Source organism: Lepisosteus oculatus, chromosome 9 (genome assembly GCF_040954835.1).
Source record: "Lepisosteus oculatus isolate fLepOcu1 chromosome 9, fLepOcu1.hap2, whole genome shotgun sequence".
In the NCBI taxonomy this organism is placed as follows: Eukaryota; Metazoa; Chordata; class Actinopteri; order Semionotiformes; family Lepisosteidae; genus Lepisosteus; species Lepisosteus oculatus.
In genome coordinates, this window is record NC_090704.1 from 13,495,333 (window position 1) to 13,518,897 (window position 23,565).

Below are 23,565 nucleotides of genomic sequence, written 5' to 3' on the forward strand. Positions count from 1 at the left end.
ATATTTGCAGTATTGGTAAAATTGGTAAGCCCACATCAAAACGTCTTACTGGAATTTAACACCTATTTCAAAAGTAGGTTATCTGAAGTACATTTTTTATGAAATTGTGTTGGTATCATTGGTGTGAGAGTGTTAACCCTAAGTATAAAGGTCTCGCCACAAATGGCAATCATTATGAGAGGTGTAAAAGTTCTGAGGTTAGTCGACCTCAATTTTTCAGTCGCATGCACTCATTAGAAAACAATCAGGCCACGAACAGGAAAGAGTAAAAATGGCTTTAAATGTTTCTTTCAATAAAATGCTGTTTAACTGTTATGTTTGTAAAGCCTCAGTAAATTGATTAGTAGAAGCCATACTGATATCTCAAAATAATCTGAATTGTAGGCTAAATGACGTACAGTAAGCACCATAATTAAATTGCTGAATAGTCAGCAAACCGACTCCTACAGAGCTGCAGAAATTTGAATTGACCAGCTAACTTTCAAAGTATTGCTCTTGTTTTCTCAACAGCTGCTTATTAGCGTGATCTGTAACAAATGTAAAGGAAATATTAGTGCTGTATAAGTACGTTTTTACAAAAAATGTAATATATTTAGTAAATTAGTAATTAATGATTCGGAGATAAGCAAGCAAAACACAAGAGAGGCAGAGGTAAATAAGTTCATACTTAATGCCTTAAATTAGGCAGTTTCTTTCACTGCACGCACATTTTTGTTTCATGTTCACTGTAATTGTTTTTACGATCTTCGGTATTGTTACTTTTGCTCTTACTGCAATCAAATAAAAGGACGATAAAAGTTACTGTCTCAAGAAGCCTCTCGTGAGTATAGTAAGGTACAGTGTATCACTTGACAGAAAGATCAAGACTCAAACTTTGCTACCAGCTGTTTATATAAAACTCATGTCAGTTTTGATGGAAGGTCAACAAAATCAAATGTGTTGTATAATGATTTATCAGGATACAATATCGTGACTATCGTTCTCCATTTGTGCGCGAGACAAGGAATTTTAATGTAATGCTCTACAACATCGTGAAAAATAATGTTCGTTGAATTGCTAGTTAAATATTTGTATTTCGCAATGTAACAATAACATATGTAACAAACATTTGCGCTCTAAATCCGGCGAGGTTATACATTGTTAATACTTGTAAGGTTGACAGTTAAGCAACATCTGATGTTTAAACAGGCTCTGTTTGGCTAGTTTCTGTTTTGTTGTGGCAAGAAAGTAACCGATTGCTTTTGCGCCAGTAACATTCCATAATTATTGTAGATATAAGAACATGTTCAGGTGGGTATCTGCGTCAGCATGCGTAGGCTGCAAAGGAACAAGTAATACTGTAGGTTTATTGCATGCTGAAAAGAGAAGAAAGAAAACACAACGTTTTGGACGTGGAGCCTTCTTCAGGTGTCATATAAGATATAAGAACATGCTATGATCATTTTCGCATTTGAACGTGATCTAGACTTTAACTCCCCGGCAACTTTTACGCCACGCCTGTTTTTACACAATGGCTGGTGTTGATGTTTCCATGGTAAGCAATGACGCTTTCCCTCGTACCGGAGCTCATGTTCATGTCTGCGTCAGGACTGCTGAGCCGGAGGTGCTGTTAAAAATTGACAAACGCGTGTTGGTTTTCAGTTCCTCATCAAATTATTTTGTTGCTCATCTCGCGAAATGTAACTATTTTCTCTGTAACTTGGGCCACAACCCTGCTATGTAATGTAGGCGACCAACGATCAAATCAGAACAGCAAGAAAAGCCTTCTGTTTACCAAAGAAACGAGGACTTGCAGAAATTCTCTTGGGGGTAAGCATTACTACAGTGGTGTGTGTGGGCGAAGAAGTACGTTCTAGTCTTCATTTAATGTTCATTATTATTTTTCTATTATTATTATTTTGTTGTTGTTGAAGTTATATCAGAAAGTAAAAACGTTCGAATTATCTTTAAACCAATGGTTCCAAACCTTTATGCACCAATGGAACTGTATTTGTTTGCTTTAATTGATCTGTTTGATTATTTAGACTGTTTATTGATGTCTGCAAAACAATATAGTAAAACTCAATATTCTGGTGTTAGAAAGTGTGTTGAAAAATTACCTTCTTACTGTGTAACATTGTTAGCAAATGTATGAAAGCTAAACCTTAACTAGTGTTAACCGGTAATTGATTCCTGTCCTTTTCTCTGCTTGTAGGCTAATTATCATGTCATTTTTCTCTGCCAATAAGAACTAACAATACAAATGCTTTGTAATTATAGATGGGTGCTACAGTCTTCAATCATTAGAAAAGGATCTCTGACAGCTTTGAGTTTCCATGGAAAATTAAGACAATACAATACAAAACAATCAGGAGGACTCTTTGTTCAAAATAACCAGCGTTACCTGTTGAAAAGAATCTGATTTGCTTAAAGCAAGGACATGTTAAAAACGTATTGAAAATATTAGATTTAATACTTGCATATGCACACACATATATGTATGCTCATATGAATACATATTTGTGTGTACAGTGCAGGAATAAGTGTGCACTTTTCATCTGGGTTTTATTTTTTTACACAGCTAAAAAATGACAAGCAGATTGCTAGCATCTTTTAATGTCCTGGACAGCTCCTCTGAGAAGATCTTGAAAAAGCATGCTAGGGTATGTTTAAACATCTGACTAAAAGCTAGACATGAGATCAATTAAAAAACAAAGAATAAAGTCTTTATAATGTGATAAATGTTGATAATGCCATTAATCAGACCATTAGATAGCTTGATTAACAATTATTCCGTGGAATATACAGTAAATCAAATTATTTTGCACTGTCCATCCCTAATTATGTTAACAGCCTACACAATATAATTTACTTAAAAATTATAGTCATAAGAATGATATTTATGACATTTACTGATGATGGAGAAAATTCTGATATATTTCACATAACTTAATCCAGGTTAACAGAAGAATATAGTTCTTCTATTTGGATTTTATTTTGGATATAATCTGTTAGGATTAAAATGCATCTAACAGATTGCCTGCTGTTAAAAAAGGAAAGAGGAAGTAGTTTGGTATCTGTTCAGGTAAGTAGAAAATAAACTGTAGAATAGTCTGTAAAGAACAATCGCTTAATAAAAATGTTTTTTGATTCCTTCAGAGCCGACAATTGGGTGATACTCCAAGAAAAAGATTTACTGATTGTCTTGAAACCTCATATTTGCCATTAAGCAGTGAAAGTGAGTGGGTCTATGACCTGCCTAGCACAAGAAGAACTGAAATCTCGAAACCTAAATCAACTAAAGAAATTATAAATGAGGAACAAAGACTCATTCATAAGAAAATAAGGTAAATCTGTCATGACGCATTATAAAATGTTGCAACCTGGAAATGCACAATACAGTATATTTACAAAAATATACATGCTATTCAAATCTTAAATTCTTAATCCTGTATTAGAACAAAATTTCTTTCTTTGTGAAGGGAATTTAGAGGAATATACAGTACAAGACATTGTCTCTGAGAAACCTTGCAGTGACTTTCCATGGGGAATTACTGTATGTATCAACAGTCAAAAGACTGTAATCTCTTCTTTAGTGGAAAGCATTCATATACACGCTGCATGTATAATTAAATTTGAAGTTCAGTTTTTGAACTATAATTTTAAGAAAAGCAGATACATGTAATCATAGATCAACAGACAAATGAGAGTCCTTTTACCATGTTAATGGAAAACAAATATCTGATATCTCTTTGCATTATAAAGGACGATTTTTAAACAGCTAATTCGTATTTTTGAAGCCTATGGGGTGACATTCTTACATAGAAAATTCCTCTTAAAAACAATAAGCAGTTACAGATGTTACACACCAGATTCTACACAATATGTTAAGTCTGAAAGACACAGATAAGGAGGCTTGGGTTTGTTCATAATTTATTGAAACTCATCAAGTAACAGGTGCTGTGCCATCCCTTTTATATGTATGTTTAAATAATGTCCAAGCTGAAGTATAAGAATCAGTGCCTGCGTCAATTATGTAAATTAAAATGAACTTCACAACTCCGTCTTTCACATTTATTGCCCTTTGTATCTTTCAGCTCAGCAAGAACTATTAGACCTGTTTCTGCCCTTAAAAGGGCACCCAGGCTAGAGCACAGCGGCAAACCCCACATCAGACCATTCACCTGCCCTGAGGACCTCGCCTGGAGAGCAGCATACTGGAAAAGTGAGTTAGTGGAAGGAAAGTAGGTGTGAAACCTACACATGTTCATCTTTTGGTGAAAAGATTAGAAGCATGTTTATTTGTAAATTATTTGTTTGTAAATTATTGTATGATCTTATCATTCAATTTAACATAGTGGCGCAGTGGTTAGCATTGCTACTGTGCAGCACTGGGGCACTGGGTTCAGTTCTGAACCTGGGGTGTTATCTGTGTGGTGTCTGAATGTTCTCCCCATGTTCAGGTGGGATTCGTCCGGGAGCTCCAGTTTCCTTCCGCAGTCAGGTAGATGAGTCTACTGTCATGCCACAAATTTTAGAGGTGTAGGACCCCATGCGGTTTCCAAGCCGGGGGTTTAAAGGTGAAGAGAAGGGAGAGAGAAAGAAAGCCGAGTGTGAAAATCAGATCCAAAGTCGTAGTCGTTTAAACTGCACAGGTCAGTTGGCCAGGAGACCAAAAAACTATCTGCACAAAGAGAAAAGGAAGATACAAGCAGAAGCTTCTCTGTATGACCCAACACTGAGCATAGTGAAGAAGGTAAAGAACTCTTAAGTATTCTGGAAATCTAGGGGTGTGGTAGTAATCGAGAAATGCAATAGGATAATTAATTTAGACGGCGTCTAAAGAATTGGCAGGTGATGGTTCTGATTGTCGGAGGCTGTGTCAATTTGGCGGCGGCGTTTACTCTGATTAACAAGAGCCGTGACACTTACCTAACTGGGAAAACTGGCCCTGTTGTGAGTGTGTGTTTCTCTGTGTTTGTGCCTGTGTGTGACCTGCAATGGACTGGCATGCAGTCCAGGGTGGACCCAGCTTTGTGCCCATTGCTTGCCTGGATAGGCTCCAGCTCCTCCCTTGTAACCCTGTGGATAAAGTGGTTAAAAAATTGATGGATGGGTTTTTTTCATTTATATATACTTTATTTGTGTTTCCAACAACATTCACAGAAAATGTTTTCCAAACAACAGCAGAAGATAATCTTTGAATTAATTGCTCCTCTCCAGGATTTTCTTAAATACTGCCAATGTTATGAATGACAGAGTTAATTTAATTTTTGAAGCTCTGTAGGATTGTATATCTTTTACACAGTGCCCCAGGGTTTTTAGATAATTCACAAACACCATTTATATTTTCTTTTTCACTTATTACAGTGTCCAAGTAACATTTTCAGATTAAAAAAATATTTTGAGATACTAGCTATCACTAATTATGTTGATAGGGCAATGAAAGGAGTTTGGTGCAGACTGAATCATCATTACTCCAGACTTATTTTCAAAGTGAAGGCTATAAGTAAAAAAAACAACACCCATCCACTCAGTAACATGATTCAGTGACGTGTGGAACCTTTTTTAGCAGGAATAATGAAGTAAACTTTTCCTGTAACAGTTTATCAGACTCTCACATGCCCTGGGAGTAATTCTGTCCCACTTCTCCTTCCAAAACGGCTTCAAGTCAGTGATGTTTGAGGGCATTCGTTTATGCACAGCTCTCTTTAGGTCCAATAACAGCATCTCAATGGGGTTGAGATCTGGACTTTGACTTGGCCATTCCAATACCTTGATTCTTTTATTTTTCAGCCATTCAGTTGTAGATTTACTGGTGTGTTTTGGAGCATTGTCCTTTTGCATGATCCACTTTTGGCTAAGCTTTAGCCTGTGGACAGATGTGGAGAGATGGTATCACATTTTCCTCTAGAATGTGCTGGTATAGAGAAAAATGTATGATGGACACAATGATTGTGAGGCATCCAAGTCCTGCGGTTACAAAGCAGACCCAAATTATTACCACATATCAACCGTCAAGCCACGATGCTTGACGGTTAATATGAGGTTCTTGTGGTAGTACACAGTGTTTGGTTTTCATCAAACATGCCATTCTGCATTACAGCCACACAACTCCACTTTGGTCTCATCTGTCCAGAGAACATTGTTCCAGAAGTGATACAATTCATTCAGGTGCTGTTTTGCAAACCTAAGGTGTGCAGTAATTTTCTTTTTGGAGAGAAGGGGTTATCTCCTGGATACATTCTACAAAAGTTGTTCTTGTTCAGTCTTTTCCTAAAGGTGAAATCATGAACTCCAATATTTATTTTCTGGGCTGCCCACACTTGGGTAGACTGGCAACTGTCTTGAACTTTCTCCATTTGTAAATTATCTTTCTTGCTGTGGAATGATAAGACTTCATATTGTTTAGAAATGTATTTTTTAACCTTTCCCAGACAGATGAGCAGCAACGATTCTTTGTCTGAGATCATCACAGATATCTTTTTACCTAGGCATCATGACTGTTACCACAAACCTGAAAGCTGCAGACTGAAAAAGTTACTGATTTTATATACAGTTTGAAGTATTTCCTGATGACTAAATATTTATGTGCAGTTGTTTAGCAGCACCTGATTCTAATACCTTCTTATCTGATATTGAAGCAGTACTTTTTCACACATCTGATTTTTGGCTGATTTTTTTATTCAATGACAAACTAAAATTTGTGTGTGTTATTTGTCAGATAAGGTTAGATTTATTTACTGTAAGGACTCGATGAGGACTACACTTTTCTATACAGTATTGCTCTTTCTTTGCAGGCAAAGAGAAGAATACCGAAGAAGGATTCATGATTATTACAATTAAAACATCACAGTCCTTAAAATCAGGAAAGAACACAGCACGGAGAATCAAATGGTCAAGAGAGGTAATCCATATTAAGAAGTTATTTAAGTTATATTAAATAACTTTACTTTAGAGTATTTAGTAAGATAACACATCATGTTAATACAATGTTCATTACAGCACAATGTAAAAAATACAGACATGTTAAGGTTTATGTGGGTGAAATTACTGTAAATGTACTGATGACTTTGATGATGATGAACATATCCTTAAATTACATATCCTTCACACCTGAAGAAGGCTCCACGGCCGAAACGTTGTGTTCTCTTTCTTCTTTTTTTCAGCATGGAATAAACCTATTACTTGTTCCTTTGCAGCCTACGCATGCTGACGCAGCTACCCACCTGAACTACTATATCCTTAAATTATCTTTCATTTAATCTTTTTCCAGTTTTCTGTTTTCAGTTGTGTTATTGTTTAAGTAATTTAATTGAAAAATAACCTAAGAAGTAATGTTTTTCTTTTTTTGTTCTTAAGGTAGAAAAAGTCCCATGTTTAGATGCATTAAGTAAGCAGAGCAGCCAGGCACTGGTTGGGGGAACTCTTGGCTACACTGACACATCACACTGGTATTCCTTCTCTGCAAACACTAGCCGTGCTGAAGAGACACCTATTAGCGTTTTTACTGGTAAGCCAACACATTTGGACTCCTGAATTATACCACAGGATATTCCAAAATTCTGGATGATAAAGATAATGTAGCCCTACTTCACGCACATTCACTTGTGTACCAAAGATAAAAGATGATCAGGTGAACCATTTAATTATATTCTTCTACAATGAAGAACAGAGCATTCAGCTTTTAGTTCAATGGACAATTCAAACACTCTTATTCATCTGGTGTTTCTTATTAAGCTGATATTTTTCTAAATCCTGAATTCTGAATCCCTTTGTGAAATCATGTTTTTACGAATGGGCACTAACAGACTTCTGAAATGTATTGTGCATTTTTTATTTGATTTTTACAGGAGAAGATGAAAGTCAATACAGTATTCCTGGGTCAGTTGGAAAATTGGTTGCACAACAATTACAGTATGGAAATGTTGTCCGCGTTGGCATGAATGGAGCATATAGAAGGTAACAGCAGTTTTTGCAAGACTTATATTTACAAATGGCACAGTGATCCACATTCATATAACATCAGAGACTAATATATAACTTATAAAAGGCTACCATGTTCATCGACAATAACATTATAATCGTAGAGATCCTTACATGTTGACGTGCATTGGAATAGGTTTTACTGCTTTTCTCTTTCCATTTTAAGTGCTAGTCTGGAAAAACAGATAGACTGGTGGGTGTAGATTGGATAGATTGAGGGTAAAGGGTATAAAGACCAGTGCAATTAACATGAAAACTATTGGAAGTTCATGTAAAAATATCAAAACTCTTAATGAAAATAGCTAATCGCATAAGACTCCAAATCAGATGTGTTGAAATTACTGGTCATGTATGATTTTTTTTATTTTTCTATATTTAATGAGAATCAGAGAAAATTCAGAAAAGGACACTGAAAGAGAAGAACGTGTTCAAAGTGTGAAACATTCAGCTGCTGAAGTCACATCTGAAGTAGTCCCTCTTAGCATGAAAGATGAACTGGAAAAAAAGACTGCTAGAATACTTTCACCAAAATCCCAGGATATATACTTGCCTCTTCCAGTAAGGTTTTTTCCTTTATCAAAACCTACTTCTTTATTTTCTTTGCATGTCATTGGTTTTATTGCTCATTGTTTTATCATTAGAATTTGTGAAGAGAAATTTTATATACCTTGACTCACTGCACATGTACTGATAAGAATCTGAATATCTTTTTTTTATTTTGCAGATTGTTAGTAAGACATATCCTGTGGTGTATCATCATGATTATCAACATAAACCATTCTGCAGCCAAGGCTTGCACGCTTTTGAGGATAAAGAGTCTTTGCATCAAAGGGCAGAAGGAAGGAAAAATGATAAAAATGAAGTCTATTCTGCTATAGTCCGCATAACCCAGTCGATGCAGGAAGACCACATTATTGGCAAGGCATCACAACGAGAAAGAATGGAAAAGCTTTTTCCTTTGAGACCAGAAACAAACCTGAAAAGGAACAAATCTGGGAAGAATAATGCGAATGTTCAAGTGTTAGCAAATGATGGAAAAAACAAAACATGTCTGGACTTTAAAAATGTCCCTCAAGGGATTACTACTCATAATATCTCAGCCCTATCGCCACGTATTGCTTTGAATAAAGCACCCCAAGGTCTTATCAGTGCATCAAAGTTTAAGAACTCCTCTAATGCTAGTGTAGGTCCAATACAGAATGGAGTAAATCCAAAACAGCCTCTTGAATTTAATGACTTGTCCACAGACTTTTTAAAAGGGGTGGAAATGATGGTAAAAACAAATTCAACCAGTGGTGGAAACCAGACAGCTTCAGTTTTACAAAAAAACATAAGTGCATACCAGGAGAGCAAGAACTACATAAACTTTACAAAGCCACTCAGATATAACAAGAATGAAACCATTCTTACCAATCAGCTTTCTCTTATGGAAATGTGCCAATCAGCACATACTTTACTACCAGAGACCTTTATTATGTCAGAAAGCACGGGTGCATATGAGATTAATTTTCTTCAGTCAAGGCCAAACAGCAGCACAGAGTACACAGGGAAATTCCAAGAGCAGTGTCCTGCAAAAAAAGGATCACCAGAAGGCAACTTTTCCCCAATACCTTCGAAGACAGATGTAACAGAGATCTGCACAGAGGTCACTAACAGCATTGGGAGGCCTCAGGATGAAAACAAACCAGATCAAGTTCCTGAAGAAGAAATGAAGCCTCATACAAAGCTTACATCCTCCGTTGACTCATACGAAGTTATCAGCATTCCTACTGCAGAATGTGACATTCAGAGTGTTTCAGAATGAATCTCTGAAGCTGATGAACTGTGAAAATCTGAGGACACTTGAAATACATTATTATGGTTAACTTTACAAACCCTGCAACACAGCCCTTGGCTCACTCACAAGTAAAGACATAATTTAACATTCTATGTGTGAGGGCTTTTTATTTGTTGTTTTAAAGCAAAATATAAGCACAACACTGTGCAGGATGGATTGTGTGTATCAATTAAATTTAATTTAAACTACAAGCTGTGAACTTTTATTTCTAGCACTTTATTATTCATTTTATTTGTAACGTTTGATACAAATGATAAAAAAGTACATGCAAGTAGGGAACCTAGTTCATCCACATCACTGAAATGCAATTTAGGCGATGGTCATAGGGGGACAGCAAGTTGTGCAAGTCCAAAGTGGCATTTATCCAGTTAATGACAGTGTAATGATATGGTCTTTAATGGCCAATTAATCGGGACCTAAGTTTGTCTCATGCAGAGAACAGCAACTCCCACATCACAGCGTCCCCTCAGTGAAACATTGGCTTAGAAATTCTTGTCGAGAAGATTCCAAGCTACTATTCCAGCTACACGACTTGTAGTTGTAGCAGCAACCTGGCTTTCTTAAGAGTTCTCTAATCGCAATCCGATCAGGGTTCTGAGATCCGAGAAGCAGGGTGCAAGGCAGTAATGTTATGGTGTATTGAACCTGCGTGTATGATTTAACAGCACATTTCTCTAAACAATGTTAAACGGGTTCGACGATTATTTAAATATTAGTGCATTAAATATACAGTATATGTTTTAGATAAGGACAATGAAGAGTAGTGTCAAATAAAACCCTAATACTTTATTGTTGTCTCCTAATTAATAAATACAAATCGTGCAAAAAATACCTCTGACCATAGGGAGAAATAATTTGACTTTTTCTTTAGTCTCACAGTCAGAATTCATTATTTCTTCCAATGTAGAGTCTTGCACGCTAAGCACCACAGGATGGAGTGGTTGAGTTCTCATTAAAATAGCAAACCCTCTTACATCACTTCATACGTATGCTTTGCAAGCATGGCGGAAGTTCTGAGACGTCAGCGTGTTCGGGTTAAAGGAGAAGCTCTTACTAAACCCGTTGCAAATAGGGATGAAGGCAAGGGGATGGCGGCCGAAACGCTGACAGTTTTTTTAAAGCTTTTTGCAGCTGGTTTTTACGGACTGAGTTCGTTTTTCATCGTTGTTGTTAACAAAAGCGTCTTGACCAATTATAGGTATGGAGAGCTGGTGTGGGAGCCTTTGTAGCTGCACTTTGAACTGAAGGCTGGGCTTTATACTTTGTTACCTAGTAACTAAATGAGTAATTATTAACTTAGGTGTGTGAAGCATGAATCAATAAGTGGAAGTTTAAGCATTAAGATGATAAATGTTATCTATATTTTTAACCCCAGTCTTGGTTTAACACTTGCTAAATGCATTTTTACAAAATGTTTCTCATTTCCTCTTTATTGTTTTGTCAGATATTAGACTGTAACAGAAACATCTAATTTTACAACAGCATTCCAAAGAATTGCTTACAGTTGCTGTTTTTTCTTTATTTCTGAGTAGTATAACGTCATTTCATATATTTTGATAAACAGGCATCAGTGTCTTTTTAGATATATAATCGTATAAAAGTTAGAAATGTAATGTCGAATATTAAGGAATTATTTACGTATACAGTTTAATGTACCGCCTTTGAGTGCTTAAAGTTAGTCCGTTTGCGTAGCTATGTTGTATTTTTAAAACGTTACGCTTTTTGACGAAGATAAACAGATAATACTGTCTCCAGGAGTTAGTCGTTTGGTATTCCGTAAAACGTACGTTACTTAAAGTTGTATTCAATAAGAAACTCATAAATGTATCATACTGTAGCAAAATTCGTACCCTTAAAGGGTACACTAATGTTTTGACTATGTAGACGTTCAAGCTTTTTTTTTTTATTTCTAGATTCCCATCGTCAATATGCGTTGGGCTCGGTCAGGTAAGTGCACTTTTCTGCTGCAGAATTTTCTCAAGAAAACCAGGTCTGTTCATAGTACAGTACGGTTTTGTGCTCTCTCTCCAGATGTTGGCAACAGTGGTTGTGCTGTGGGTGGGAAAGGCACTCAGGGTAATCAACTTCCCAGATATGGATAAAAATATACCTCGCAAGGTGAGCTATTAAATTATATTGTACTTCCTGAAAACTCTTTCTCTCAGAAAAAGAAATACTTCTGAAGCCTGTAATTTCTGAGATCTATATAAAGAACTCTTCCATTGTAGAAGAGTTGACTTAGGAGATGGGTTTTCTAAATTTATGATTGAAAGATCTCACGAAAAAGGATCCCATTTTTTCTTGTGGTAGCTTATTTGTGCCCTTTATCGTTTCAGTTTACAGTTTTAAATCAGCATAGTTTACTGTTAGGCAGTTTGTGATGAGGCTGAAGCTGAAGGAGGCACACATTAGTCTCTCTACTCATAACTCACAGCCTGAAGAGAAAGAGAGCTTTGTTGATCTGGATTCTGCAGTGTCATGCTTAGCAGAAATTGCACAGAGAAGTTATAGTCCGGGTGAAGAAACCACACAGACCTTTTCAGTTTTGTATATTTTATGTAAAGGTGTTTCTGTTTCTTAGAGCAAATTCAATCTCATTTCAAATCCTTATTCCAATGTAGAACTAGTCACCCTGCTTCTGGTTTGAGCAAGATCATGTTGTAAGTCTCACTGCAACATGTAGTGTGTTAACACGTTGAAACACCTTTTTTTCATTTCCACAGATCACTCCATTGTTTACATCCCTTTTTAGTCACTGTTAAGAGGCAATTGTGGTGTTAACTGTTTGCATACATGTAAATAATTGGTGCCCATGAGCTGTATCTATGTCCTGCTGTGAAAGAGAGGACAGTATTTTCTACTGGAATGTTTTTAGTAGGATTTATTGTGGTTGTGTTTATCAGTGTTTTAGCAGATACCTTTATCAAAGGTGATTTCCATTGAAAACAACCAGTAATCTTACAAACAAACTTACAAAACACAATAACACAGTGCAGAAACACATACTACAAAGTAATCTAAAGAAAAGTAAATGAAATACAATAATTTGCCATATAACATTTTTTACCTTTTACAGTTAGGAAATCTTAATTTGGTGATATTGTTTCTGGCAGTTTGTCAAATAAGATTAACAAACTGTATAATCAAGTACTACTACACTCCTAACCGTAATCTGCAAAGGACAAGGGGGATATTGAACCAACAATTGATATAAACGTCTGTTCACTCTATTCAAATTGTACAATTTTAAACATACGGCCCTTTAGAAGACATTTTGTGAACTTTTTTTTGTAAAAGATAACATCCAGTTATTCATTGTAGCATCTGCAAGAATGATGAGCATTTGTTTCTCAGTATCATTCATCTTGAAGATTAAGGTTCCTTATAAGTGGCTCTGAGAAATGTACTGTGTTTTCTAAGATACTGATTAATATTATGGATGCAGTAAGATAAGCTATAGCGCAGTTCTCTAATTATCTTTTCTTTTGTTGCAGACTTTTCCTCTACCTCTTCTTTATGTAGGGAATCAAATAACAGGACTGTTTGGAACAAAAAGGCTAAAGTATGATTTTTTGAAAATGCTGTATATATTTATTCCTGCTGTAGAATTTTAGTAAATGATGATCTTATTTTTTAATATGAGATGTCTGTCTTCAGCTGTGATTGATTTATCAATACTGTCATAACTAGATGTTTCAGAGTCTAATGTACCATGTCCTTCCACAGCTTGCCCATGTTCACAGTTCTGAGGAGGTTCTCTATTTTATTTACAATGCTAGCAGAGGGATTCTTATTAAAGTAAGTTTTTCTACTGGCTATTTCTGGCAGTTTATACTTCCTTATAAATGATTTTGGTTTAAATCAAACTCTCTGATAAAATAAGAAGTTATGTACTCTGTTATTGCATTGTGAATAAATCTTTTCTTCTCTCTTTCTTAGAAAAAAATTCTCTCGTCCTGTCCAGCTTACAGTGTTTGCTATGATACTAGGAGCATTTGTTGCGGCCAGGTACGATTTGAATATGACCGTAGAAGTGTGTTCAAAGGTTAACTACAACAAAGCTAGCAGGAGCATAAGTTTTAAGACTGCCATTGAGTGTGTTTTGTATTGTCCTGTATTATAAAAGAAAATGCTAAGTAGTTGTCAAAACCATAATGTTGCTGGTGGTTTAACATTTGCTTGAGAACACTATATAAATTTTACGTAAAATATAAGCTCTTTTTTAAAAGAGCTCTGTATTTAAGCTAATGATTTAGGGGAACTGTACTAATTTTAATGCTGATAATCTTTAGAAACTGAAAGTAAGTAGATATTTCGCAGACAAACCTTTCAAGTCAATCTGGATATTCTTGCTTTTTTAGCACTGATCTTTCTTTCGACCTCCAAGGGTATGTGTTTATTCTGCTTAATGATGTCTTGACTGCAGCAAATGGGGCATATGTGAAGCAAAAATTAGACTCCAAGGTAAGAATTTTGACAGTATGTCATATTTTAAAACATTGTTAGCCAATTGTATTTTTTATTCACATGTCCTGAGATCTTTAGTATTTCCACAAAATGTTATTAAAATGCCTTTAAAGAAAAAAATCCTGTTAAAATATTTATTACAACCACGCAAATACATGATGTTGTCTTGACCAGTAAACATTTTTTAACTTCCGTGGTACCTATGTACTATACTCATTGTAGTTATACTACTTGTAGAGTGAACCTCCAAGATCTCATAAAATTCAGAAAGAAAACTGCTGCATCTTGTGAATCTTGTTTTTTTCCCAATACCATGATGTCCCCAGAGAAACGTTTATGCTGATCATTTACTTTCAGGAAGTTGTTAGTAGAAGGAAAAAAATATTTGCTGTGAGGTGGGTGTAAATTATGCAAGTTTCTTTACAAGATAGTGAAGTTCTGCTACTTCATTTTGAGATTTTAAAGAGAACATAAATATTGCAAGCCCTAAGTAAATGCAACAGATGCTTTGACACAAGTAGAAGCAGTGAATGAAATTGGGGAGGGGGGTCATTAAATATATTTAGAACCCGGGGGAAGATCTCAAAAATAGAAAACTACATTGAAGATGGTGACAGACTCCCAAGTAGCCCATAAAAACAAACGTGTTAATCACTGGCTGGATCCAGGACAGATTCTTGCAAATCGTCCTCTTTTATGTTTAAGATTTTTTAACATTAGTTGCATTAACCAGTTCATTATAATTAAATATTGAAGTAGGCGGGATTTGAATTTGGCATTTCACGTCTTGTACATCCAGTTTCAGATATACGATAGTGAAACTTTACAGAATTTTGTCCTTGAACAGGAATGTTGATTCGGGCTTGTACCACTATGTTTTTGTGTTGCCTGCTTCCTTCTGCTCTGGTATGCAAGTATTTGACAACGGATGTTTGTGGGCCGATTAAACTACTTTCAATATTGTCTTCCTTGTTCCTGGTTCTAACAGTCCAATACATCCTAGAGCTAATCTGTTGCTTGCAAAAAAAGTAAATTGATTACATTAATGTAAAATTTCTAGCATACATTTATTATTGTGTAAACTTTTGCTTTTCAAGAAATCGTGTTTAATAGTTTGTTTTTCTCTCTCTTAGGAGTTGGGGAAATATGGACTACTGTATTACAATGCATTATTTATGATTGTTCCAACCTTGCTGTTTGCACATTTCACTGGGGATATAGAAAAGGTGGGAAATGTTCTTAATTGACTCTCTTGCAGACTTGAGAAATGTTGTTGAGTTATCATATCTTTTGCATTATTAATATATTGGATATTTGCATTCAAATATTTATTTGAAAACTAGATTTTGTATATATAAAAATGTATATTTAAGTTTCAGTTGTAGAAAGTATTTGTAATTCATATTCAGTTGCCCACTGTAAAGGGCAGTTGCAGGACAGCATGTTTAGTGTTTTTAGTTCAAGTAGAAATACTATCAATGAAACTTGTAAGAATACCCACCTGTAAAAGCTGATCAATAACTCTACCTGATCTGCGTTATAGTGTGGCTGCTGGTGTATAATAGTTGCTTAGTGTCGCACACACGGGTATTACGGCAGTTATTAAAGTGTTACCTCTTACATTTAATGTGCTTTGCGATCAATTGCACCATAATTACATCTTTTTTTCTGTGATGATACAGTATATCCATTACCCAGTATTCTAGTAAACGTCCTTCATTTTTCAGTTCACTCAGATTAAAAAAAAATGTTTCTGCATAAACGAGTGAATTTGGAAAGTACCTAAGGATGTCATTCGGTTAAATCGAAATCGAAGTTGCTTACCAGGGTTTTGTCTAAAATTAATTACCTTTGAGCAGCAAGTTAAACAGGCATGAGTTACCTGTTATCATTTGTCATAGACTAGCAAGGATTACACTTAAAGAACATTGCTATCAACTCCTAATAACAGGAAGAGCATACCAGTAGCTGACCCTCTCAATATCTATAGAAACAAGTCATTAATATTAAAATTTCCATTAGACCCACTTTGAGATTATGTGCATAAGGTACAGGAAAATGGGTTGACATGGCATGACATGCATTAGCATAAGGTCAGTATTTCAGAATTTTGTATATACAGGTGTATATATATGACTTGCAAAATGGTTATGTTCAACCTTACATAAGCTGAAATGTATGTAAGTTGGAATGCACTCTTATACAGTACATTATTAACAACTCATTATTATTACAGTCATATAATGCAAAATTACACTATTGCAGTATACTGTACAGTAATACAGTATTATTATAATAAAACTGTATTCTTGCAGAGTGATTGTCGCTTTTATGCAACACTAACGCCTTTCTCATCACTAAAGCAGTTTTCAGCCATGACTAAAAGAGCTATACTGCAAGCCGTGAGAATTATTCTATGGCCAATGCACATGGAAGAACAGATATGAACATGAGGTAGTGCAGAAAAAGGCTTGAGACCATATGCAATTTTTATGTAAAGTTGGATTTATGTGAGTCGGAGAGTACCTGTAATTTAAAATCTCGTCTTCTGAAGTGTTTGACAGTATTGTATTCAGGTATTCATACACTGGTGACCAGAGTTCTATGATTTTTTGGTTACTTGAGTAATGATGATGAATAACTTCATACAGTGCATTACTTTGTAATATGGAAAACCCTCTTAGAGGAATACTTTCCAGGACAAACTCTTCAGGGGCAGACTGAAGCTCAGGCTGCTTCAAGGAAGCTGCCAGGGCACAAGCAATACAAAGCAGCTATTATACCAGCACCTGGAGTTAATGAACATAAACCCTGGAACTGGCGCTGTAATCTCCTATTACACCAGCTTACTTCATTTATAATATCGTTTTTTCCTTTCTTATAAATTTCTATCGCAGTAGATTGTGCACTGCAATTTCCATCCACAAGACTAAAACATTTAAAATACAGGGCACTATTCAGAAACCTCTCATGACAGTGGCTCAGTTATGTTTTTTTTTTACTTTAAATTCATATAGTTGAAGGTTGCATTGGTTTGTAGTGATTATGTTAATATTTTGCGACAACCTTCTGAACTTATTAATACGTTTTCTGTAAATGTGATATGACACTTTCAAAAAATCCAACGCATATTAAAAGTATGGATTGAAGAAATAAGTTTAAAACTACAGTGGTGGGATAGGTGGCATAAGTAAATGGTATTATAGAATTGGCAAATTGATATTTTGGGCAATTATTCTATATTAATTATATATTGTCTATATTAATTATAATTAATTATATTATAAACACAAAATTATCTCACATGTAAGTTCGAATTTGACTGCAAAGTGTTTCTTGGTTGGGTTTTATTTGGATATGCTTTTCATTTACTGTGTGAGCCCGGCCATCATGATTTTTTAAATTATTTAAAAGAATGTGTATGGGTGTGAATAAATTTGACTATTGTGTTTTCTGGTCTTATAATATATACTATATAATGAAAATGAACTTGCTCTGTTCAAGGCTTTTACATTTTTAAGCATGAGAGATTACCCAGTCAGTAAATTTTTAAATGGAGGGCACTGTATGTTTCTTTTTTCTCTTTTCAGGCGGTGCAGTATGATGGGTGGTCAGATATGCTCTTCGTTTTTCAGTTTGTCCTCTCCTGTGTTATGGGGTGAGTACATGATTGACTCCTCTTATCAAGTGTATTTTGAAAAAGTATTATATGTTTTAAGTGTCATAAAGCTCTTAATTAATTTTTGCTTTTATTTTTGGCAGGTTTATTCTGATGTATTCTACTGTGCTTTGTACACAGTACAATTCAGCACTTACTACTACTATAGTTGGCTGTATAAAGGTATGTTTCCAATTTTAAACTGAAATAAAGACACTTTTGAACATTTACAGTACATGTTTTAAAAAATTGATACTTATCTCTCATACCCCTATTACGGACAGAATTTTGAATTTTGGGTTAAGTTGCTTCAATTGTCTGCCATTTTTTCACTAATGACAACATTAATTGGCAACTTTCCTTTTCTTTCAGAATATTTTAGTAACCTATATTGGGATGGTTTTTGGTGGAGACTACATTTTCTCTTGGACAAACTTCATTGGTTTAAATATCAGGTATGAATCATTTAAAACAATCTACAGTACATTTGTTTCCTTAAAGGCAAACTTAACTACTGCACAAAGCATTCTAAAACAAGCACATTTGCTAGAGATTATGAAATAATGTATTTTATTTTATAGTGAATGCATATCTTTTTGAAAGTGAGAAAGATTAAATAAGTCTGTACTACACCAGCAGCTGTTGTGGCGACCAGTGCTGACTTAGTCAAAGGTAATTGCAATGAAAAGGAAGCTCATCTTCAATTAAAATAAATGAAAATGCAGGTTCAGTCGGGGGAAACTAAGTAAAAGAGTAACATTCAAAAGCTTGAAAGCATCATAAGCTTTCATTTGCTTTAATTTTAAGAATCAGTTTTATTAACATTGTGAAAAATTACCAAATGGAGCTTTATCTTCTCTAAGGGAAGAGCTTAGTACAGGAAAGAAATGATGAAAGAGGCCTCATCTCTAGTGTAAAATATTTCATCATGTGAACATGAGTGATATTGTTTTTTTTCTCTTCTTAAAATTCTAGTACTTAGTCACATCACAGTTGTCACATTTGGCTATCTGTGGTGCACTCCCATTAGGCTAATTCCACCAACCTGCCTGGCAGGAAGAAATATTTATGGGGCTCGTAAATGTCCAGGCCCACAGGATGTTGGATCTTGTAGGGAATATTGTGCTCATTAATTTTTGACATATTAAATGCAATGTTGCAGAAATATTTGCAAATCTTATGATACAACTTGTAATATCACTACGTGGTAAACAATCCACTGAAAACCAGAAAACTGAATATTTCAGTTTGCTTGGTCTTGCATCTATATATGTTTTTTCTTTTTTGGTTACATAATACTCTCATCTAGAAGGGCAGTTGAAATACTAGATAAGCCATTTCAGTAGGAAGCTCTTTTACCACAATTCACCTTGATGTACTTAATTTTTCTTTTGCAGTCAGTAATTTTTTTAAAGTAATTGACAGTTTGGTTTATATTGGTTAGTATAATTAATCCATGTATTAAAAGTAGGATATTTGTTTTTTTTCTTGCACAGAGCTGGGTTAGGGATCGTAATATACTTTAAAGTCAGTTATCAGAATAATAAGACTGTGTTTAGAGTGCTCTATGTTGTATTGATTAGATACTGCCAGTCCTAGCAGCAAATATGATGTGGAAACCACGACAGTGTGTTTTTGTTTCAAAGTATTTGTGGTGTTTAGTCTTGAAAATGGTCTTGTTGCCTAATTTTGATTTACAATTAAAGTTAAAGGGGGAATGCCCCAGTGCAGTAGTGGTCAGTGATGCTGCTCCACAGCTGTTGGAGTCTGGAATCAGTTCTGGGCTGGGACACCTTCTGTGCGTGTGTGTTCTGCCTGGTTGCTTTGTCTGTGTGTGAGTATGTCGACAGTGTCCCAGCCAGTGTGTAGTTGTGCCCTGTGACATGTGCTTCTGGTATAGACTCAAGACTGCAATGACACTTCTAAAGAATAAGCACCATTCTGACTAGTAATGGATGGAATTAAAGCAAAAAGTCAGTGTAGAATTCTTCCTGTTCGTTAATTTTGCTTTGTCTTCCTTTTTTTTCTGTACAGTATTGCTGGGAGCCTGGTTTATTCATATATCACGTTTACAGAAGAACAATCAAGTAAGCAAAGTGAGAGCATCAACAAACTGGAAATCAAAGGGAAAATAGCTGTATGATGGAAAATTAACCAGTTATCAGTTTTCTTTGATTGAATTAATTTGTTTATTTTTGTTTTTAGAATTGTAGCCACATTGGCAAAAACAAAACCAAATCGTATTTTGCAGCTGAAACGGTGTAGTTCATAACACATGGACTTCATAACTCCAGGCTTTGTTTGTGTTAGGTGGTGTTAAAAGACTACACCTTGATATCAAAGTGATAGTGTGTATCACTTTTAATTCATCCTGTACATAATGTCTCAAACAACGTCTAACGTCTCCAGCAAAAAGGATTGTTTCTGAAATCAGCCTGTATGGCTAATAATTCAGTTGGTGTTATAGGTTTTCTGTTTCCTATTGTTGCCCTTTTATTTCACAATTCAATAATTGCCATTATTGAAGTCACATTTTAAATATGCAAGAAAGTTTTTAATTTAGTCATTTTTAAATTTGCTCTGTTCGAACTGTGAACAGATTTTATCCCAAAAATCAAAAGCAGGCATTCTGTCCTATTGGTTAATTCTCTCATTTATGTGTATTCTCCTGGGATCACTTCATATCTTCCAAAGTCCATGGTGCACGTTTTATAAAATACTAAATCATTACCACCTTTTCAGCTGTTACCACATTGCATATTGTTGTTCACATCACAATTTTAATTTAGAATTCTTTTTAACTATAATAATTTTTTTGTGCATAAACTAACCATTTTTTTATGGAGACCTTTTAATTCTGAAAAATGGAGTCTCACAACTGCATTGCCATCTGTTTAATGTTGGAATAACACTTCTCACATAGAAGATGTCTGCCATAATCTATTCCATCCCAAGCACGCTTCACTCCTCTGCATTGTGGGATTAGGCTGGGGATCTATAATTCAGTGAATTGTTCTTTTGGAATTTCCTCAATTTGTGAATCAGTGCTTTCATGGATGTGAAAATAAATGAAATCTAGGGATATTGGTAAGTTCCATCTAAATTGTCACATAAATCTGTGTATTCTAGTGCAAAACATTGAAGCAAGAAGTGAGACAGACTGTATGATTGTGGTATAATGTGGTGTGCAATTAAATGTACTCATTTAAAAATAGAAATAAGTACGATCTGCAAATGCACTTTAAAATGTTTTCAAATTAGTTGATAGGCATGGCGAGGTGAAAATGTGCTGCTTTCAAATTTTTATGTTTTATTCCAACAGAATTACCATAATGAAGAGTGGTACATGGTGACTGATATCAGCTGAAAACATTTCTTTTAAAGATTGTTTCAAAAGTATTGTGTTTGAATATTTAAACACTCTTAGAGGTACAGCAGTTGCTTTTAGCAGGAATACCTTGTGATAAAAAGTTGTCGTAAGGGACAACTTGCCATTAATTACAAGTCATGACATTGCTACAAATTTGAGTGGATTCACAGTGTTATTTTTTGCCATTAACATTAGCTATACTGTAAGCAAAATTTCAGTTTTTTTGTCAAAGTGGAAAAACTGCCATTTCTTTTCCGTGATATTTTCCTTTTTTTTTTTGCAATCGGCACCTTAAAAGTACTTGTTGGAATGGAAGTCCTCTGTTAATTTCATTTTGTTTTTTGTTTAACATCTTCAGGTCATCTTAACATATATCCAGATATCCTGTTAGTCTGGATAAAATACACTGATCTTTTAACAAAATTTCTGAGAGAAATCAAATTCTATATTGATTGTCCATGATAGTATTAGCATTGAAGGGATTTTTTTCTATTAAAATGAGCCACTCAAGTGAGATGACAGGACTAGGTCCTATAACCAAGTTATGGCAGAATTGATAAGGGCATTATTATTGTAATTTAAAAAATGTCAAACTTATATTTCCCTTTTAAGTGCCATAGCAATTTTTATAGGTTTAAACAGTCACATTGGTTACATATTTTCTAAAATAAGGAACTTACTTTAAGCTTAAAGAACACAAATTCAGTGGTAAAGCTATACTGTATAATGTAATATTTGTAAGATCTCTAAATGAACATTTAAACAAATTACACCTCAAGTGTACATAAAAAACTTTTGTATTCCCTTTAAAGGTGGAATATGTTGTTGATTGAGCTGCCAATTATGTATAATATGATCACAATATTTATTCACTCCCCGCCCCTCCCCCTCAGTGTTCATGTTGAAGTACTAACTGTTGAAGTATGTAACTATTGCATGTAAAACTGTTGCAAATTTCTAACATGGTTTATGTAATTTAAATAATTGTTCAAAGTACCAAACAAGTTCAATTAAGCCATTTGAGGAGTGGAAAGGTGAATTTGTCTTCTTTCTGTTTAGTAAAGGTGAGGTCAGCTTGTTTAAAATGTTTGTGTCTGATCTCAGTGCATAACCAGATGCAAATAAATGATGAAGTGCCTGTTCTGTTTCAGAACAGTTGATCCACTACCTTTAGATGGGCAGTTTATTCTGAATAGGAATTGCATATTTTAGAAACCCAGGTGGATTCATGGTGTTATTTTAAACACTAATGCCTTGTAAATACAGTACATTTTCATGAGTCTCATGAATACATTTCTTAATGTAAGTATTCAAAGCAAAGATTACAGTTCTACTGTAAACTAGGAACTGCAGTTTGAACAGTTGACCTGATGAACTGTTGAGTATTATGGTTGTTTATAACTTTTCTATAATCTTTTTATATTCAACAAAAATAGATATCTGTGTAATTGTAAACTTTATAAAGAATGTAATAGATTGTGTATTTTTCATTATTATAGCGGTTTTGAAGTACATAGAGTACTAGTACTAGTTTAGTGCAGGTCTAAAAATGTTATGTTCCATCATCACATCAGTGTTCTATTGTCAGACTGGTATCACAAGTTACAGAATTCAATGGTGAATGCTGTTCCCGTTTTCAAAACATACTTTATAAAGACTGCTGTTCCATGTAACTTGAGCTACCAACCCCAATTCACATGTAAACATAGTACATTGTTTTATCTGCTGTTCAGCATCTCATCTGTTGATTTATCCTAATGTTTTAAGGCAGCTTGGAATGTTCTTTGTGTGAAATCCAAGTTTTCAATGTATTATTTCATCTATTAATGGTTGTGACAACTTATAAAGAGAGAAGTAATGTGATGAAATTTTTGACACGATTGTCACAGTAGTTTTAACCTTAAAGCCATTGTTTTACATTTTTCAAGATGTGTAAAAAAGCAGCAACTCTTCTATTTAAAGCACAAGTTAAGAGTGGTACTTCTGTGAGACTTGTTTTCCTTTGTATACATATTGAATGTATTTACAGAGCTATGTATACTGTGGTGCATACTAGTATGTAGTGTACAGTATTGTTCTAGAAATAGAGGAAAGCCTGTACCATATTCTGAAAATGTTATTTTTAAAACATCTTTGGTGTGAAGCTGTGAAATAAAATGTTTTTTCAACTTCAATGCAACCTAAAAGGTGTGAAGAGTAACTGAAATCCTTGTCCTTTTAACAAATGAAATGTAAGGGGAGGCATTTAAAATGCAACATGAGTAGTAG

General features: G+C 34.8%; 2 protein-coding genes across 4 annotated transcripts; both read left to right on the forward strand.

Moving 5' to 3' along the window:
* The first annotated feature begins 1,383 nt into the window (after positions 1-1,383).
* Positions 1,384-9,993, forward strand: LOC107078384 (uncharacterized). 2 transcript variants are annotated; one of them, XM_015355442.2, is made up of 9 exons: positions 1,384-1,809; positions 2,561-2,642; positions 3,139-3,326; positions 4,077-4,204; positions 6,780-6,886; positions 7,342-7,492; positions 7,833-7,941; positions 8,349-8,523; positions 8,690-9,993. In XM_015355442.2, the coding sequence occupies exons 2-9, from the start codon at positions 2,568-2,570 to the stop codon at positions 9,767-9,769; spliced, it is 2,013 nt and encodes a 670-aa protein (XP_015210928.2). In that variant the 5' UTR covers positions 1,384-1,809; positions 2,561-2,567; the 3' UTR covers positions 9,770-9,993. The 2 variants fall into 2 exon arrangements, with proteins under 2 accessions (XP_015210928.2, XP_015210929.2); XM_015355443.2 differs by having other exon boundaries at positions 8,355-8,523.
* An 807-nt stretch (positions 9,994-10,800) lies between these two features.
* slc35d1a (solute carrier family 35 member D1a) lies at positions 10,801-23,471 on the forward strand. 2 transcript variants are annotated; one of them, XM_015355652.2, is made up of 13 exons: positions 10,801-11,000; positions 11,716-11,749; positions 11,834-11,920; positions 13,297-13,364; positions 13,529-13,600; positions 13,742-13,810; positions 14,164-14,266; positions 15,403-15,495; positions 17,860-17,927; positions 18,032-18,110; positions 18,300-18,382; positions 19,962-20,014; positions 21,250-23,471. In XM_015355652.2, the coding sequence occupies exons 1-13, from the start codon at positions 10,804-10,806 to the stop codon at positions 21,258-21,260; spliced, it is 1,017 nt and encodes a 338-aa protein (XP_015211138.2). In that variant the 5' UTR covers positions 10,801-10,803; the 3' UTR covers positions 21,261-23,471. The 2 variants fall into 2 exon arrangements, with proteins under 2 accessions (XP_015211138.2, XP_006634918.2); XM_006634855.3 differs by having other exon boundaries at positions 19,962-23,471.
* Positions 23,472-23,565: the final 94 nt, after the last annotated feature.

Excerpts from the sequence above, each read along its gene's own strand:
- LOC107078384 (XM_015355442.2), top strand. The coding sequence starts at position 2,568 with ATGACAAGCAGATTGCTAGCATCTTTTAATGTCCTGGACAGCTCCTCT. Across the intron at positions 7,942-8,348 it reads ATGAATGGAGCATATAGAAG|AATCAGAGAAAATTCAGAAA; the intron begins GTAACAGCAGTT and ends ATATTTAATGAG. Across the intron at positions 8,524-8,689 it reads ATATATACTTGCCTCTTCCA|ATTGTTAGTAAGACATATCC; the intron begins GTAAGGTTTTTT and ends TTTATTTTGCAG.
- slc35d1a (XM_006634855.3), top strand. The coding sequence starts at position 10,804 with ATGGCGGAAGTTCTGAGACGTCAGCGTGTTCGGGTTAAAGGAGAAGCT. Across the intron at positions 13,365-13,528 it reads TTTGGAACAAAAAGGCTAAA|CTTGCCCATGTTCACAGTTC; the intron begins GTATGATTTTTT and ends GTCCTTCCACAG. Across the intron at positions 17,928-18,031 it reads GTCCTCTCCTGTGTTATGGG|GTTTATTCTGATGTATTCTA; the intron begins GTGAGTACATGA and ends TATTTTTGGCAG.